The sequence below is a fragment of the Loxodonta africana genome, chromosome 4, assembly GCF_030014295.1.
Source record: "Loxodonta africana isolate mLoxAfr1 chromosome 4, mLoxAfr1.hap2, whole genome shotgun sequence".
Taxonomy (NCBI): Eukaryota; Metazoa; Chordata; class Mammalia; order Proboscidea; family Elephantidae; genus Loxodonta; species Loxodonta africana.
Window position 1 is genome coordinate 99,271,212 of NC_087345.1, and position 16,157 is coordinate 99,287,368.

At 37.0% G+C, this 16,157-nt stretch overlaps 1 protein-coding gene across 1 annotated transcript in view; it reads left to right on the forward strand.

Moving 5' to 3' along the window:
• Positions 1-16,157, forward strand: part of ADAMTS20 (ADAM metallopeptidase with thrombospondin type 1 motif 20) — a 215,455-nt gene that overhangs the window by 67,983 nt on the left and 131,315 nt on the right. Inside the window, exons 9-11 of the mRNA XM_064284366.1 lie at positions 908-1,054; positions 2,868-3,009; positions 12,681-12,785. Coding sequence (XP_064140436.1) covers positions 908-1,054; positions 2,868-3,009; positions 12,681-12,785 — 394 coding nt within the window. The remainder of the gene's footprint in view (positions 1-907; positions 1,055-2,867; positions 3,010-12,680; positions 12,786-16,157) is intronic.

The following is a 16,157-nucleotide window of genomic DNA, read 5'->3' on the forward strand; positions in this document are numbered from 1 at the left end:
GAATAATTTGAAGTGGAGGTCATTTTTAGTAAATTAGTGCCTGTTAGGTCTGTTTTGGCACACAGGTATCCCAGAATCATCAGCAAGCTGCATACTCAATTTTATAAAATTGTTTATTGAAGTGAGGGAATAGGATCAGGAGAATACCTGAGGGCTATTAAAGCATTGCAACAGTATCTAGGAAGCACTATTGCTGGTTTCTAAGCCTGTTAACTAGTAGAAGACTACTCTTGCATACAGTACCATCTTAGACATTTATTTACATTTTTTATTTACTTCCTGAGAAGCTCTTTAGATGTCTCTAGGATATGGGTAAGTAGTTTAATTAAAAGACTGACTTAAATACACATTTCAGTGGGCAAGGATCTGAATTAGGTGGTTGCAAAGTACCTTCTAAACTTAAATTTATACTTAGATCCTCAAAAGAATGCATGGGGTCTGTTGTTGACCAGCTAATTATTTAATATCCCTTCTCTTCTTTTGAAGATTTGGTGTCAGTGGTCTAGAATTTACTGTGATATCTCCTTTACCTAATCTGTATCCACACACAAGAATATGCATGTTGAAACTGACAGTATTTTTAGGTGAAAGTTATGTCCATATTGTGATGAGGTGAGCCAGAATCCAAATAGTTTGATTGTTTACACTCAGAAGCCACATCAACCAAATGTATTAGTGATTCAGAGTTATGATCTAGGGTTCTTAGAAGCCATGTGCCCCTAAACATGATGGTAATCCTGTTTCTATAATGTTTTATGGAGAAAGCAAGAGTCCAAATTCCAATGTAACAGAGTTTATCTTTACTTTCGTCATAATGTTATATAAATATAAAATATCCGTTACTAATTTTGTATACTCTGAAATAATGTTTTAATATTCTTTTTTAAGTGTTTATTTTTATCTTTAGATTTAACGTTCCACATGATGATAGTTTTAAATGTAAGGAGGCTGGAATTAAACATCAGTATCATGTAATGGCCCCAAGTTTAAATTACCACACGAGTCCGTGGACCTGGTCAAAATGTAGTCAGAAGTATATCACTGAATTCCTAGAGTAAGTCTGAATATAAGTTACTTTAGTTGAATAATTGAAAAAATTTTAAATTATAAAATACGAAATTTGTGTTCTCTTTTAAAGTGTTTGTTTATGTTTAGTTTTTGATTTGCTTAAATTTCAGCTTGCTTTCACTCTAAAAATGGGTGCTTAAAAACAAGAAAAGAATTGGGTATACATATTTAACTCCTACAAAATAAAAAAGTTTTCTTTCAACAGTTCAGACCTGTTGCATTTTTACTTGAATCCCTTATTGTAATGAAAACCCCTTTTCAGGGGAGGCTGAATGGAAATCATCGCTTCCATGTGTTTTTGAAAATTTCAGAAGCATTTTTTTTATTACTAGGTAATATTTTGGCAGAAGTTTGAGTGCCTCAAGTTTGAGGTGTCTCTAAATGACAGATAAAGTCATAAGATTGGGGAGTCTTTAGGTTTCTATATACTTTTGGAGACTTTGCAGCTCTGACGAGAGAGTCTGATCCACGTTTTTCTTGCCTTGTCACTCTTTTTTTTTTTGTCACTCTACCTCCTGCAAGATTTCTCAACTCTCCAGCCCCTTATATCCAAACGGTGTTTCTGTCTTAGTCATTAAAACTTGTCAAAGAGGCAAGCCCAAGCCCTTTCCAGGTAATCTTTTTATATAAATGGCAATATTGTATCATTTCTTTGACCACATATTCTAATCACCATTTTACCAATAATAGAAGTTTCTAGGTACTTCTCTTTATGAGCACTATAGAAAGAAATAAAACCATGCTTTGGAATATATGTTCATAAATGTATACTATAGTTATAATCAGCAGTGGTTATTTATCCTTCTATGGGAGTGTAATTTAAACACACAATGCACAGTAGCTGTTCTGTACATAATTTCGTTACAGCTTTCTTCAGTGGTTAAGTGAGAAATTGAAAAATACCGGTAGGTGTGCTTTTTTTTTTTTTGGAAGGGGGACCGAATTATCTTTCATAGAAATTTTAAAAGTTATATGTTCATTTTATTGACAAAAATTGATAGGTTTTTTTGCCAGTAAAAGTTTCCAAAAAATATCTTTTAATCATTTCATTGCAACAAATTGTTGCTTTTAAACCAGTTGGAATGGTTGAACATTTTCACAGTTTTCTATAGCTTGGATATTACCTGATAAAGTAGGAGAAAGATATATACGTAAACCATTTATATTATTTATCATGTATTTTAGTAGCAAGTTACAAGACAGGTATTACCATTCTACCAGACTTAGGCTGAGGAAGGTTAAATAACTTGTGCAGTGTCACACAGTGTAGGCAATGGTACAACCACAGACAAGCTCCCAAAGCCAGGGCTCTTAACTCAGTGCTACACTTTGAGGTGGAGACAGCATAAAACCTAAGATTACTTTTTTGTTGTTTTTGTTTAGGACAAGACAAGTACTTTCTGAAATGATTTGAAAACTTAATTTTTGTATTTTAGACAATTTGCACATTGGATAGCAGAGTAGAGCAGTAGTGTAGTGTGATAAACATATGAATGTATGTTTTGTAAATTGTATTCTGATAAATTTGTTTACTTGTTGTTATTAAAAAAAAAAAAAGTGTAACCTTTAAGGTGGTTGTGGGGGTCAAGTGAAGTCAAGTCCATAAAAAGTCTTTTGTAAACTCTGAGAATGTCATTATGTAAAAGAACATTACTGATTTTGATGAGTTAGTTTTTAACTTATGCAAAAAATATTGATATTCTCTCTGAAAGTGTAGGACTATAGAAAATGTAATAAAAATCTTGTGTTGAAATGCTTCCATATATATTCACAATGTTTTTTTCTTCGCATTTGTACAGTACTGGTCATGGAGAATGCCTCCTTGACAAACCAAATGGAAGAATATATGATCTGTCTTCACAACTTCCTGGATTGATGTATGATGTAAACCAGCAGTGTGAACTTATGTTTGGTCCTGGATCACAAGTGTGTCCCTATTTGGTAAGAAAAATTTTATCCTTTTGTTTGAAAACTGCCGTAACTTACAGCTATGATATATTTCAAAATATATATTTTCTTTTAAGGAAGGTAAACTAAATATATCTTAATTAAAAAAAAAAATTTACTGTGCTTTTAGTGAAAGTTTACAAATCAAGTCAGTCTCTCACACAAAAATTTACATGCACCTTGCTACGTACTCCCAATTACTCTCTTCTGATGAGACAGCCCGCTCCCACCCTCCACTCTCTCTTTTCGTGTCCATTTCGCCAGCTTCTAACAACCTCAACCCTCTCATCTCCCCTCCAGACAGGAGATGCCAACATAGTCTCAAGTGTCTAAGTGATCCAAGAAGCAAACTCCTCACCAGCATCCCTCTCCATCCCATTGTCCAGTCCAGTCCCTGTCTGAAGAGCTGGCTTTGGGAATGGTTCCTGTCCTGGGCCAACAAAAGGTCGGGGGGCCATGACTGCTGGGGTCCTTCTAGTCTCAGTCAGACCATTAAGACTGGTCTTTTTACAAGAATTTGGGGTCTGAATCCCACTGCTCTCCTGCTCCCTTCGGGGTTCTCTGTTGTGTTCCCTGTAAGGGCAGTCATTGGTTGTAGCTGGGCACCATCTAGTTCTTCTGGTCTCAAGCTGATATAGTTAGTCTCTGGTTTATGTGGCCTTTCCTGTCTCTTGGGCTCCTAATTACCTTGTGTCCTTGGTGTTCTTCATTCTCCTTTGCTCCAGGTGGGTTGAGACCAATTGATGCACCTTAGATGGCCACTTGCCAACATTTAATACCCCAGATGCCACTCTCCAAAGTGGGATGCAGAATGTTTTCTTTGTAGATTTTATTATGCCAGTTGACTTAGATGTCCCCTGAAACCACGGTCCCCAAACCCCCACCCCTGCTACACTGGCCTTCGAAGCATTCAGTTTATTCAAGAAACTTCTTTACTTTTGCTTTAGTCCAGTTGTGGTGACCTTGCCTGTATTGTGTGTTGTCTTTCCCTTCACCTAAAGTAGTTCTTATCTCCTATCTAATTCGTGAGTACCCTTCTCCCTCCCTTCCTCCCTCTCCCTCTCATAACCATCAAAGAATATTTTCTTCTCTGTTGAAACTGTTTCTCTAGTTTTTATAATAGTGGTCTTATACAATATTTGTCCTTTTGCAGCTGACTAGTTTCACTCAGCATAATGCCTTCCAGATTTCTCCATGTTATGAAATGTTTCACAGATTCATCAGTGTTCTTTATCGATGCATAGTATTCCATTGTGTGAATATACCATAATTTATTTATCCATTCATCCTTTGATGGGCACCTTGGTTGCTTCCATCTTTTTTGCTATTGTAAACAGTGCTGCCGTGAACACGGGTGTGCATATATATGTGTTCATGTAAAGGCTCTTATATCTCTAGGGTATATGCCAAGGGGAAACCCTGGTGGCATAGTGGTTAAGTGCTATGGCTGCTAACCAAAGGGTCAGGAGTTCGAATCTGCCAGGTGCTCCTTGGAAACTCTGTGGGGCAGTTCTGCTCTGTCCTGTAGGGTCGCTATGAGTTGGAATTGACTCGACGGCACTGGGTTTGGATTTTTTTGGTTATATTCCAAGGAGTGGGATTGCTGGATTGTATGGTAGTTCTATTTCTAGCTTTTTAAGGAAGCACCAAATCAATTTTCAAAGTGGTTTTACCATTTTATATCCCCATCAGCAGTGCATAAGTGTTCCAGCCTCTCCAGCATTTATTATTTTATGTTTTTTGGATTAATGCCAGCCTTGTTGGAGTGAGATGGAATCTCATTGTAGTTTTTAATTGCATTCTTCTTAATGGCTAATGATCGTGAGCATTTCTTCATGTACCTTTTAGCTACCTAAATGTCTTCTTTAGTGACGTGTCTATTCATATCTTTTGCCCATTTTTTAATTGGGTTATTTGTGGTTGAGTTTTTGCAGTATCATGTAGATTTTAGAGATCAGGCACTGATTGGAGATGTCATAGCTAAAAACTTTTTCCCAGCCTGTAGGTAATCTTTTTACCCTTTGGTGAACTCTTCGGATGAGCATAAAGTGTTTGATTTTTAGGAGCTCCCAGTTATCTAGTTTTTTTTCTGCATTGTTAGTAATGTTTTGTATACTGTTTATGCCATGTATTAGGGCTCCTAACGTTGTCCCTATTTTTTCTTCCATGATCTTTATTGGGAAACCCTGATGGCATAGTGGTTAAGTGCTACAGCTGCTAACCAAAAGGTCGCAGTTCAGATCTACCAGGTGCTCCTTGGAAACTCTGTAGGGCAGTTCTACTCTGTCCTATAGGGTCACTATGTGCTGGAATCAACTTGATGGCACTGGGTTTGGTTTTTGGTTTCGATCTTTATCATTTTAGATTTTATATTTAGGTCTTTGATCCATTTTGAGCTTGTTTTTGTGCATGATGTGAGGTATGGGTCTTGTTTCATCTTTTTGCAGATGGATATCCAGTTATGCCAACACCATTTGTTAAAAAGACTGTCAAATACCACCTGCTCGTATGTGGATGGATTTATGTCTGGATTCCCAATTCTGTCCCATTGATCTATGTATCTGTTGTTGTACCAGTACCAGGCTGTTTTGACTACTGTGGCGGTATAATAGGTTCTAAAATCAGGTAGAGTGAGGCCTCCCACTTTGTTCTTCTTTTTCAGTAATGCTTTACTTATATGGGGCCTCTTTCCCTTCCATGTGAAGTTGGTGATTTGTTTCTCCATCTCATTAAAAAATGTTGTTGGAATTTGGATTGCAATTGCATTAAATCTATAGATCACTTTTTGTAGAATAGAGATTTTTATAATGTTAAGTCTTCCTATCCATGTTTTTCCACTTATGTAGGTCTCTTTTGGTTTCTTGCAGAAGTGTTTTTTCCTTTTCTTTGTATAAGTCTTTTACATCTCTGGTAAGATTTATTCCTAAGTATTTTATCTTCTTAGGGGCTACTGTAAATGGTATTGATTTGGTGGTTTCCTCTTTAATGTTCTTTTTGTTGGTGTAGAGGAATCCAACTGAGTTTTGTATGTTTATCTTGTATCCTGATACTCTGCTGAACTCTTCTATTAGTTTCAGTAGTTTTCTGGAGGATTCCTTAGGGTTTTCTGTATATAAGATCATGTCATCTGCAAATAGAGATACTTTTACTTCTTCCTTGCCAATCTGGATGCCCTTTATTTCTTTATCTAGACTAATTTCTCTGGCTAGGACCTCCAGCACAATGTTGAATAAGAGTGGTGATAAAGGGCATCCTTGTTTGGTTTCCGATCTCAAGGGGAATGCTTTCAGGCTCTCTCCATTTAGAATGATGTTGGCTGTTGGCTTTGTTTAAATGCCCTTTATATGTTGAGGAATTTTCCTTCTATTCCTCTGTTGCTGAGAATTTTTATCATGAATGAGTGTTGAACTTTGTCAAATGCCTTTTCTGCATCGATTGATAAAATCATGTGATTCTTGTCTTTTGCTTTATTTATGTGATGGATTACATTAATTTTTTTTCTAATGTTGAACCATCCCTGCATACCTCGTATGAATCCCACTTGGTAATGGTGAATTATTTTTTGATATGTTGTTGAATTCTGTTGGCCAGAATTTTGCTGAGGATTTTTGCATCTAAGTTCATGAGGGATATTCGTCTGTAATTTTCTTTTTTTGTGGTGTCTTTACCTGGTTTTGGTATCAGGGATATGGTGGCTTCATAGAATGATTTTGGGAGTATTCCATCCTTTTCTGTGCTCTGAAATACCTTTAGTAGTAGTGGTGTTAACTGTTCCCTGAAAGTTTGGTAGAACTCTACAGTGAAGCCGTCCAGGCCGGGGCATTTTTTTGATGGGAGTTTTTTGATTACCTTTTCAATCTCTTCTTTTGTTATGGCTCTATTTAGTTGTTCTACTTCTGTTTGTGTTAGTTTAGGTAGGTAGTGTGTTTCTAGGAATTTCTTCTAGGTTTTCAAATTTGTCAGAGTACAATTTTTCATAGTAATCTGATATGATTCTTTTAATTTCAGTTGGGTCTGTTGTAATACCGCCAATCTCATTTCTTATTCGTGTTATTTGCTTCCTCTCCTGTTTTTCTTTTATCAGTTTGGCCAATGGTTTATCAATTTTGTTGATTTTTTTCAGAGAAGCAGCTTTTGGTCTTGTTAATTCTTTCAGTTGTTTTTCTATTTCATTTAGTTCTGCTCTAATTTTTATTATTTGCTTTCTTCTGGTGCCTGAGGGTTTCTTTTGCTGCTCTCTTTCTATTTGTTCAAGTTGTAGGGATAATTTTTTTATTTTGGCCCTTTCTTCTTTTTGTATGTGTGCATTTAGTGATATAAATTGACCTCTGAGCACTGATTTTGCTGTGTTCCAAAGGTTGTGATAGGAAGTGTTTTCATTCTTATTGGATTCTATGAATTTCTTTATTCCATCCTTAATGTTTTCTATAATCCAGCCTTTTCTGAGCAGGATATTGTTCAGTTTCCAAATGTTTGATTTCTTTTCCCTGTGTTTCCTGTTATTCATTTCTACTTTCGTGGCCTTATGGTCAGAGAAGATGCTTTGTAATATTTCAATGTTTTGGATTCTGCTAAGGCTAGCTTTATGACCTAATATGTGGTCTATCATAGAGAATGTTCCATGTACACTAGAAAAGAAAGTATACTTGGCTGCTGTTGGGTGGAGTGTTCTGTATATGCCTATGAGGTCAAGTTGGTTGATTGTGGTATTTAGATCTTCCATGTCTTTATTGAGCTTCTTTCTGGATGTCCTGTCCTTCACTGGAAGTGGTGTGTTATAAGTGTCCTATTATTGTGGAGCTATCTCACTTTTCAATGCTGATAGAGTTTTTTTTTTTTATTATCTTGCAGTCCTGTCATTGGGTGCATAAATACTTAATATGGTTGTATCTTCCTCGTATATTGTCCCTTTAATCATTATACAGTGTCCTTCCTTATCCTTTATGATGCATTTAATTTTAAGGTCTATTCTGTCAGAAGTTAATATTGCCACTCCTACTCTTTTTTGATTGTTGTTTGCTTGATATATTTTTTCTGTCCTTTGAGTTTTAGTTTATTTTTGTCTCTAAGTCTAAGGTGTGTCTCTTGTAAGCATCATATAGACGGATCACGTTCTTTAATGCATTTTGCCACTTTCTGTCTCTTTACTCGTGCATTTAGTCCATTTACATTCAGGGTAATTATGGATAGGTATGAATTTAGTGCTATCATTTTGATGTCTTTTTTTCTGTGTTGTTGACAGTTTCTTTTTCCCACTTAATTTTATGTGATGAGTAGATTATATATTGTCCTTTCCTCATATTCGTTGTTGTTGACTTTGTTTCTGCTGAGTCTCTATTTTTTTCTTTTGATTTGTAGGATAGTTTGTCTCCTTTGTGGTTACCTTATTATTTACCCATATTTTTCTAAATTTAAACCTAACTTTTATTTCTTTGTATCTCCTTGTCTTCCTCTCCTCATGTAAAATCTATGCCTACATTTCCTAGTCCCTCTTTATTTTTTTTAATATTGTCTTGTTTTACAGAATAACAACGCTGTTTCCCTGTTTTGAGTGTTTTTTTATCTTGATTTGTTTTTGTGATTTCCTTGTTTCAGTTGACTTCTGATCACTCTGCCCAGTGTTCTAGTTTTGGATTGACACCTGATATTATTGATTTTCTTACCAAAGAACTCCCTTTAGTATTTCTTGTAGTTTTGGTTTGGTTTTTACGAATTCCCTAAACTTGTCTTTGTCTGGAAATGTCGTAATTTCACGTTCATATTAGTTTTAGTTTTTTTTTTTATTTGAGAGACAGTTTTGCTGGATATATGATTGTCGACTGGCAGTTTTTTCCTTCAGTTTTTATATAAGTCATCCCATTGCCTTCTTTCCTGCATGGTTCCTGCTGAGTATTCCAAGCTTATTCTTATTGACTCTCCTTTGTAGGTGATTTTTTGTTTTTTCCTGGCTGGTCTTAAAATTCTCTCTTCAGCTTTGGTTTTGGCAAGTTTTATTATAACATGTCTTGGTGACTTTCTTTTAAAATCTACCTTGTATGGAGTTTGATGAGCATTTTAGATAGATATCTTGTCATCTTTCAGAGTATCAGGGAAGTTTTCTGCCAACAAATCTTCAACAATTCTCTCTGCATTTTCTGTTATCCCTCCCTGTTCCTGTACTTCAATCACTCGTAGGTTATTTCTCTTGATAGAGTCCCACATGATTCTTAAGGTTTCTTCATTTTTTAGAATTCTTTTATCTGATTTTTCTTCAAATATATTGGTGCCAAGTGCTTCATCTTCAAGTTCAGAAATTCTGCTTTCCAGTTGCTCAATTCTGCTCCTCTGAGTTTCTGTTGAGCTGTCTACTTTTGTAATTTTATTGTTAATCTTCTGAATTTCTGATTGTTGTCTGTCTATGGATTTTTCCAGCTTATTAAATTTTTCGTTATGTTCCTAAATAATCTTTTTAATTTCTTCAGTTGCTTTATCTGTGTGTTCTTTAGCTTGTTCTGTGTATTGCCTCATTTCCTTCCTCATGTCTTAAAGGGTTCTTTGTGTATTAATCTTTTGTATTCTGCCTGTGCTAATTCCAGGAATGCACTTTCATCTAGAAGATCTCTTGATTCTTTGTTCTGAGAGCTTGTTGAGACGATCATGGCCTGTTTCTTTATGTGACTTGATATTGACTGTTGGCTCCAAGCCATCTATAAGTTATTGTATTAGTTTGTTTTATGTTTGCTTACTCTGTCATAGTTTCTTGTTTTGTTTTGTTTTAATATGCCCAAATGGGTTGCTTGAGTGAGCTACCTTAATTATTTTTGCCTTTGGAGCTCTGACGTCCTTTCTCCAGATGGCTAGAGCTGTTATCAGGTATATCAGTCTAGGAGTCCATTCACTTTTCTTGTATGAATTCAGCTCAGATGTCCAGGTAGCTGATCATCAAGTGTGTGGTACAGGCTCTGTCCTACAGTCTTAGAGAGGCAGGAGTGATTGGTGTAGGTACCGGTATCTGTTTGCAGCAGGGGCTGAGAATCTCAACAAGATAGGGCACTGAGAATCGTCCCCCACGTGTCTCTGAGAAAAGCGTGTCCCCGTTCTCTAGAGCATACAGGTGGGTGAGTTCTGCAGATGTACCATGGGTACCCAGTGTTTTGGGTTGTAAGGACTGGGAGGTACCAGTTTTCCTTGGACCCCTGTCATGGGTGGCTGAGTGACGTGAGTGGAGCCACCAGTCCTTTGGCCTGTGATGTGGTTAGGTAAGGACCCTATTTAATAGACAAGGCAATGTCAAGCATCAAATACCCACCTCTCCACCACACAGCTGAAACAGTTATAGTCTGCCAAGAAGGGCCTATCCTGAAATAGCCCCACACAGGTCCATGCAGAGGGGAAAGGTACTCAAAGTCCATGGACCATTTATGCCTGGACAGGAGCTGCTTCTGTCCTGGGCTCCCCTGTTTAGTGGAGCTGGCAAATTATCTTTTCCCCCAATTGCAAATTTTTTCCTTCTCCAAGGCCAGGAATGGCTCTAGGCGCTCACCAGGGCCTATGTCAGGCCCAGGGAATTCAGCCGCTGAAGCCGGCTTGCGAGCGGTGGGGTGGGGGGGGCACAGTAAAATATACACAAGTACTTGGCTTTTGCCAAGAGCGCTGTTCTTCTCTGGTTCTGGAGGTGTGAGTAGGCTGTGTGGCTGGCTGCTTCTCCCTGAGGAAACTGCGGCCGAACACTGGTAGCAGCCCACCGCCGCTGCTTCCGGGAATGATGCCTGAGGTCTCCCCGCCATTCAGGTCTGGTAACTCTTCTCTGCTTCTGAACCATCTCTTCCTCCCCCTGCCCCTCAGTTCTTTTTCTAAGCTTGCCTTTGGTGTTCAGTGCTCCTAGCTTGTCATAAATATACTTGTTTCATTTGTGTTTTCGGGTCTTTGTTGTAAGAGGGCTTGCCGGAAGCGTCTGTATATTCCGCCATCTTGGCTCTGCCTCCTTAATATTTTTATTTTTAGAAAAAATCAGTGTTTGGCAGAAAGAGGCTTAAAGAAAAAAGGGAAGCTAATTTGTTTTGAATACTTATTATATGCGAGGCTCTGTTAGGCACTTCAGAAATTATGTTTGTTAACTCTCACAAAAATCCTATGAAAGCTTTCTCGTTTAGTAAACAGGGGCTAGGAGATGTTATGTAACGTGAAAATTAACTATAATTATTTAATTATATATATTTCAAATGTTATTACTTGGAGGGTAAGGGGAAGAAATGCTGGTGTTTTGATATTAAGTTGTTTTAAAGGGTCAGGGAATCTGATAGACAACATTTTCTGTCACATAAACTTTAACCCAAGGGAATGGAATTTGGTGTAGATTGCTTAGTTTTCATTAAGCTGTTACTGCACAAATTATTTTGAGAATTTTTTCATAGATTAGATACTTTTAATAAGTATAAGATGATCTTCTACTTTGACTGGGTCTCTATTATTTTGGTGTAAATTTAAGATTTGTTTCAGACTGAATGTCACTGCTTTGGCAAAATCTTGCTTTACTTTCTGAGCAGAGTAGTCGCTCTATTTTCTTCATTCTTGTAACACTCAGTACATATATCTGTAGGTACCTCACTTAACACATTAGTAAATTGTGATAACTGGGACCAAAATGCAACCTTATTCATTCATTTAAATAAAGATATATCTGCAGTGCCTACTATAGTATCTTCCATGTAGTAGATGTCCCAAAATAAATATTTGTTGAATGAATGAAAGTTACTTAGCAGTCAGAACAGAGATATGGAGTGAATACATAGTGAATATTTTTCCCCAAACCTTATATTTGTAATCACAAATCTTACCAAGCCTTTAAACATCCACTTTGGGAGAACCCTGGTAGCATACTGGTTAAGTACAACAGCTGTTAACCAAAAGGTCTGCAGTTTGAATCCACTAGGCACCCCTTGGAAACTTTATGGGCAGCTCTACTGTGTCCTGTGGGGTTGCTATGAGTCTGAATTGACTTGATGGCAATGTTTTTTTGTTTTAACGGGGAGAAAATATTTACTTTGATTTTTCATTTTAAAATATGTATTTCTTTTCTGCCTGATTTGGACACTAAATTGGACACTGAATTTAAATTCAGAAAAAGAAAGAAATTTTCTTGGTTTTAGCTCCTCTGAGCCTCTATATGGATTTTTACTTTCTTGTGAAAACTTCAGGCCCCTTTGTTCAAAAACTGAAAGTATGCATTATATTCATAAAATAAGAAACTTCAGTATATATTATACAGTATTTCTATGCACATTATTCATACATTCCACTCTTGGATCAAAACAGGCCTTTGGAAACTCCCTGTGAATAACATTTAAAAACAAGAGGTCCTTTAGAAAAATATCCTGTAAAGAGAGAAAAATGTGTTACATAATCTTAAATACTTCCACTCCAATTCATCTCTCCCATTTTTCAATGTATGAATAAAAATCTAAAAATTAAAAAAAAAAAAATCTGTTGCCATTTTATGCAGTTAGATGAAAACTGATGGCAAGAGTTTACTTATTTAGTAAGGATTTTTGCTAATTATTTCTAGCAGTGACCATGAAACCAGGAAATATTTAATATCTATTTATAAACTGATACATTAAACTGAATTGATCAGGGGGGCTGCAGTTTTATTTTTACTCTTGCTTGTTTGCTTTGTTATTTTGCAGAAACAGTGCAGGCGTCTCTGGTGCACAAGTGCAGAAGGAGTTCACAAGGGCTGTCGGACTCAACACATGCCACTGGCAGATGGAACAAACTGTGGTCCTGGGATGGTAGGTTTTCTTCAAGGGTGAGTCTTGTATCAAGAGATTATCCAAGGATATGATTTATTCTCATTTCAGATTCTGTTCATTTTTTGTTTTTAACTTTTGCTCTGCTAGGTGAATTTGTTTCATTGTCATGTTTGATGTAGTACATTGTTAAGTGAAGTACCTTGAGTTTTATTCTTTTTTGTCAAGATGTAGCAGATCAATATTAAAGTTGCAAATAGATTATTATAGAAATAATTACATAAGTATATGGTTATCTAAGTATGTGTTAGCCTTGTCATTACTAATGAGTACAGACATAAAGATCCTAATATTTTGGCAGATCCCCCAAATTTATGGACACAACCATTGCAAACATTTTCTCCCATAAAATTCACTTAAGAATAAATTGAAATTTTAAGTGGCTTCTCTAGATTTTTATCAGTTCTAATTGTATTAAAATAAATTTTGCCCCTAAAATAAACTGTTTACCATATTACACCATTACCATTCTAGCACTGATCATGAACTTACCTAAATCTGCCACGTTGTGGTCCAGGATGAAGTCAGGTTCTTTTCACCTTGATGGCCAACGTTGTCTGCACTGAATAAGTTTGTCAGCCTCTTCTGAGCCCCCACTATGCAGAAGGAGCAGTTCCTTGGCGGTGCAGTTGGCTCTCACTGCTTCTCTTGTTAACTTTGCAATGTGTAAAAGTAAACCCTTCTTAAAACTGAGGTCGGTACATTAGGTGAACTTGTGTCTTTACCACCTGTAGTTTCATTAAAATGTTTGTACTAGTTACTGCCGTTCTGTCAAATCACTTTTCCATCAATGGTCATGAGTTTTCTATGCATATCACTCACATCATAAATTAATTGATTACTAAAGTTTTGTTTTAAACTTCAGCAATTTTTGCAGTAGCAGAAGTACCCATTGAAATAGTCTAACACTAATGGACTTTTTCAGTTCATAGTTGTAAGCTAGTACTAAATTTAAAATTTTGATCTTTATCTAAAATTTCCATATTTTGGAGATAAGAATTATCAAAAGTACTTTTTTTTTACTTCCTGTAACCAGTAGTAGTAATTAACTTTTATCCTTTTAAGTGAAAGTTACTATCTTGGGGTAAACAGAGAAATACAAAGTCTCTTTGACGTGTGAATGCTAGGCTGTTCATTTTAGTCTATTAGCGTGAAGACTTGCTCCAAAGATGCTCACCTGACTCAAATCTAGGATTGGGCCTTGCTCAATGCCTTAGCAAATTTTCAAGTTAATATATGTCATGGACCTTCAAGGTGGACTGCATGTGGCCAACATATTGGTTGAAAACATTTGCAAATATCAAGACGTATACTATTTAAAAACTAATTTATTGAGCAGCCTAAATCCAGTTGGGGTATAAACATGATTTTTTAAATTGAAGTATATAAGTAAAATAACAGATGTCAAATGTCCAGTTTTCACAGGTTTTTAACAGTGTATATCCAAATGTGTATGTGTGTATATCCACAGTGTATGCCCCGCATGTGTCTGTCAGTTTGTTGTACTGTGGAGGCTTCTGTGTTGCTGTGATGCTGGAAGCTATGCCACCGGTATTCAGGTACCAGCAGGGTTAACCATGGAGGACAGGTTTCAGCTGAGCTTCCAGACTAAGACAGACTAGGAAGAAGGACCTGGCACTCTACTTCTGAAAAGCATTAGCCAGTGAAAACCTTATGAATAGCCCAGAACATTGTCTGATATAGTGCTGGAAGATGAGCCCCCCAGGTTGGAAGGCACTCAAAAGATGACTGGGGAAGAGCTGCCTCCTCAAAGTAGAGTCCACCTTAATGACGTGGGTGGAGTAAAGCTTTCGGGACCTTCATTTGCTGATGTGGCACGACTCAAAATGAGAAGAAACAACTGCAAACATCCATTAATAATCGGAACCTGGAATGTACGAAGTATGAATCTAGGAAAATTGGAAATCATCAAAAATGAAATGGAATGCATAAACATCAATATCTTAGGCATTAGTGAGCTGAAATGGACTGGTATTGGCCACTTTGAATCGGACAATCATATTGTCTACTATGCTGGGAATGACAACTCGAAGAGGAATGGTGTTGCATTCATTGTCAAAAAGAACATCTCAAGATCTCTCGTGAAGTACAACGTTGTCAGTGATAGGATAATATCCATACACCTACAAGGAAGACAAGTTAATACGACTATTATTCAAATTTACACACCAACCACTAGGGCCAAAGATGAAGAAATAGAAGATTTTTATCACCTGCTGCAGTCTGAAATTGATCGAACATACAATCAAGATGCCTTGATAATTACTGGTGATTGGAATACGAAAGTTGGAAACAAAGAATAAGGATCAGTAGTTGGAAAATAAGGCCTTGGTGATAGAAACAATGCCAGAGATTGAATGATAGAATTTTGCAAGACCAACGACTTCTTCATTGCAAATACCTTCTTTCACCAACATCAATGGCGACTATACACATGGACCTCGCCAGAAGGAACACACAGAAATCAAATTGACTACATCTGTGGAAAGAGACGATGGTAAAGCTCAATATCATCAGTCAGAACAAGGCTAGGGGCCGACTGTGGAACAGACCATCAATTGCTCACATGCAAGTTCAAGCTGAAACTGAAGAAAATCAGAGCAAGTCCATGAGAGCCAAAATAGGACCTTGAGTATATCCCACCTGAATTTAGAGCCCATCTCAAGAATAGATTTAACACATTGAACACTAGTGAACAAAGACCAGACGAGTTGTGAAGTGACATCAAGGACATCATCCATGAAGAAAGCAAGAGGTCATTGAAAAGACAGGAAAGAAAGGAAGGACCAAGATGGATGTCAGAGGAGACTCTGAAACTTGCTCTTGAGCGTCGAGCAGCTAAAGCAAAGGAAGAATTGATGAAGTAAAAGAACTGAACAGAAGATTTCAAAGGGCCTCTCGAGAAGACAAAGTAAAGTATTATAATGACATGTGCAAAGAGCTGGAGATGGAAAACCAAAAGGGAAGAACATGGTCAGCATTTCTCAAGCTGAAAGAACTGAAGAAAACTTTCAAGCCTCGAGTTGCAATAGTGAAGGATTCTATGGGGGAAATATTAAACGACGCCAGAAGCATCAAAAGAAGGTGGAAGGGATACACAGAGTCATTATACCAAGAAGAATTAGTCGATATTCAACCATTTCAAAAGGCGGCGTATGATCAGGAACCAGTGGTACTGAAGGAAGAAATCCAAGATGCTCTGAAGGGATTGATGAAAAACAAGGCTCCAGGAATTGATGGAATGTCAATTGAGATGTTTCAACAAACAGGTGCAGTGCTGGAGGTGCTCACTTGTCTATGCCAAGAAATATGGAAGACAGCTTCCTGGCCAAC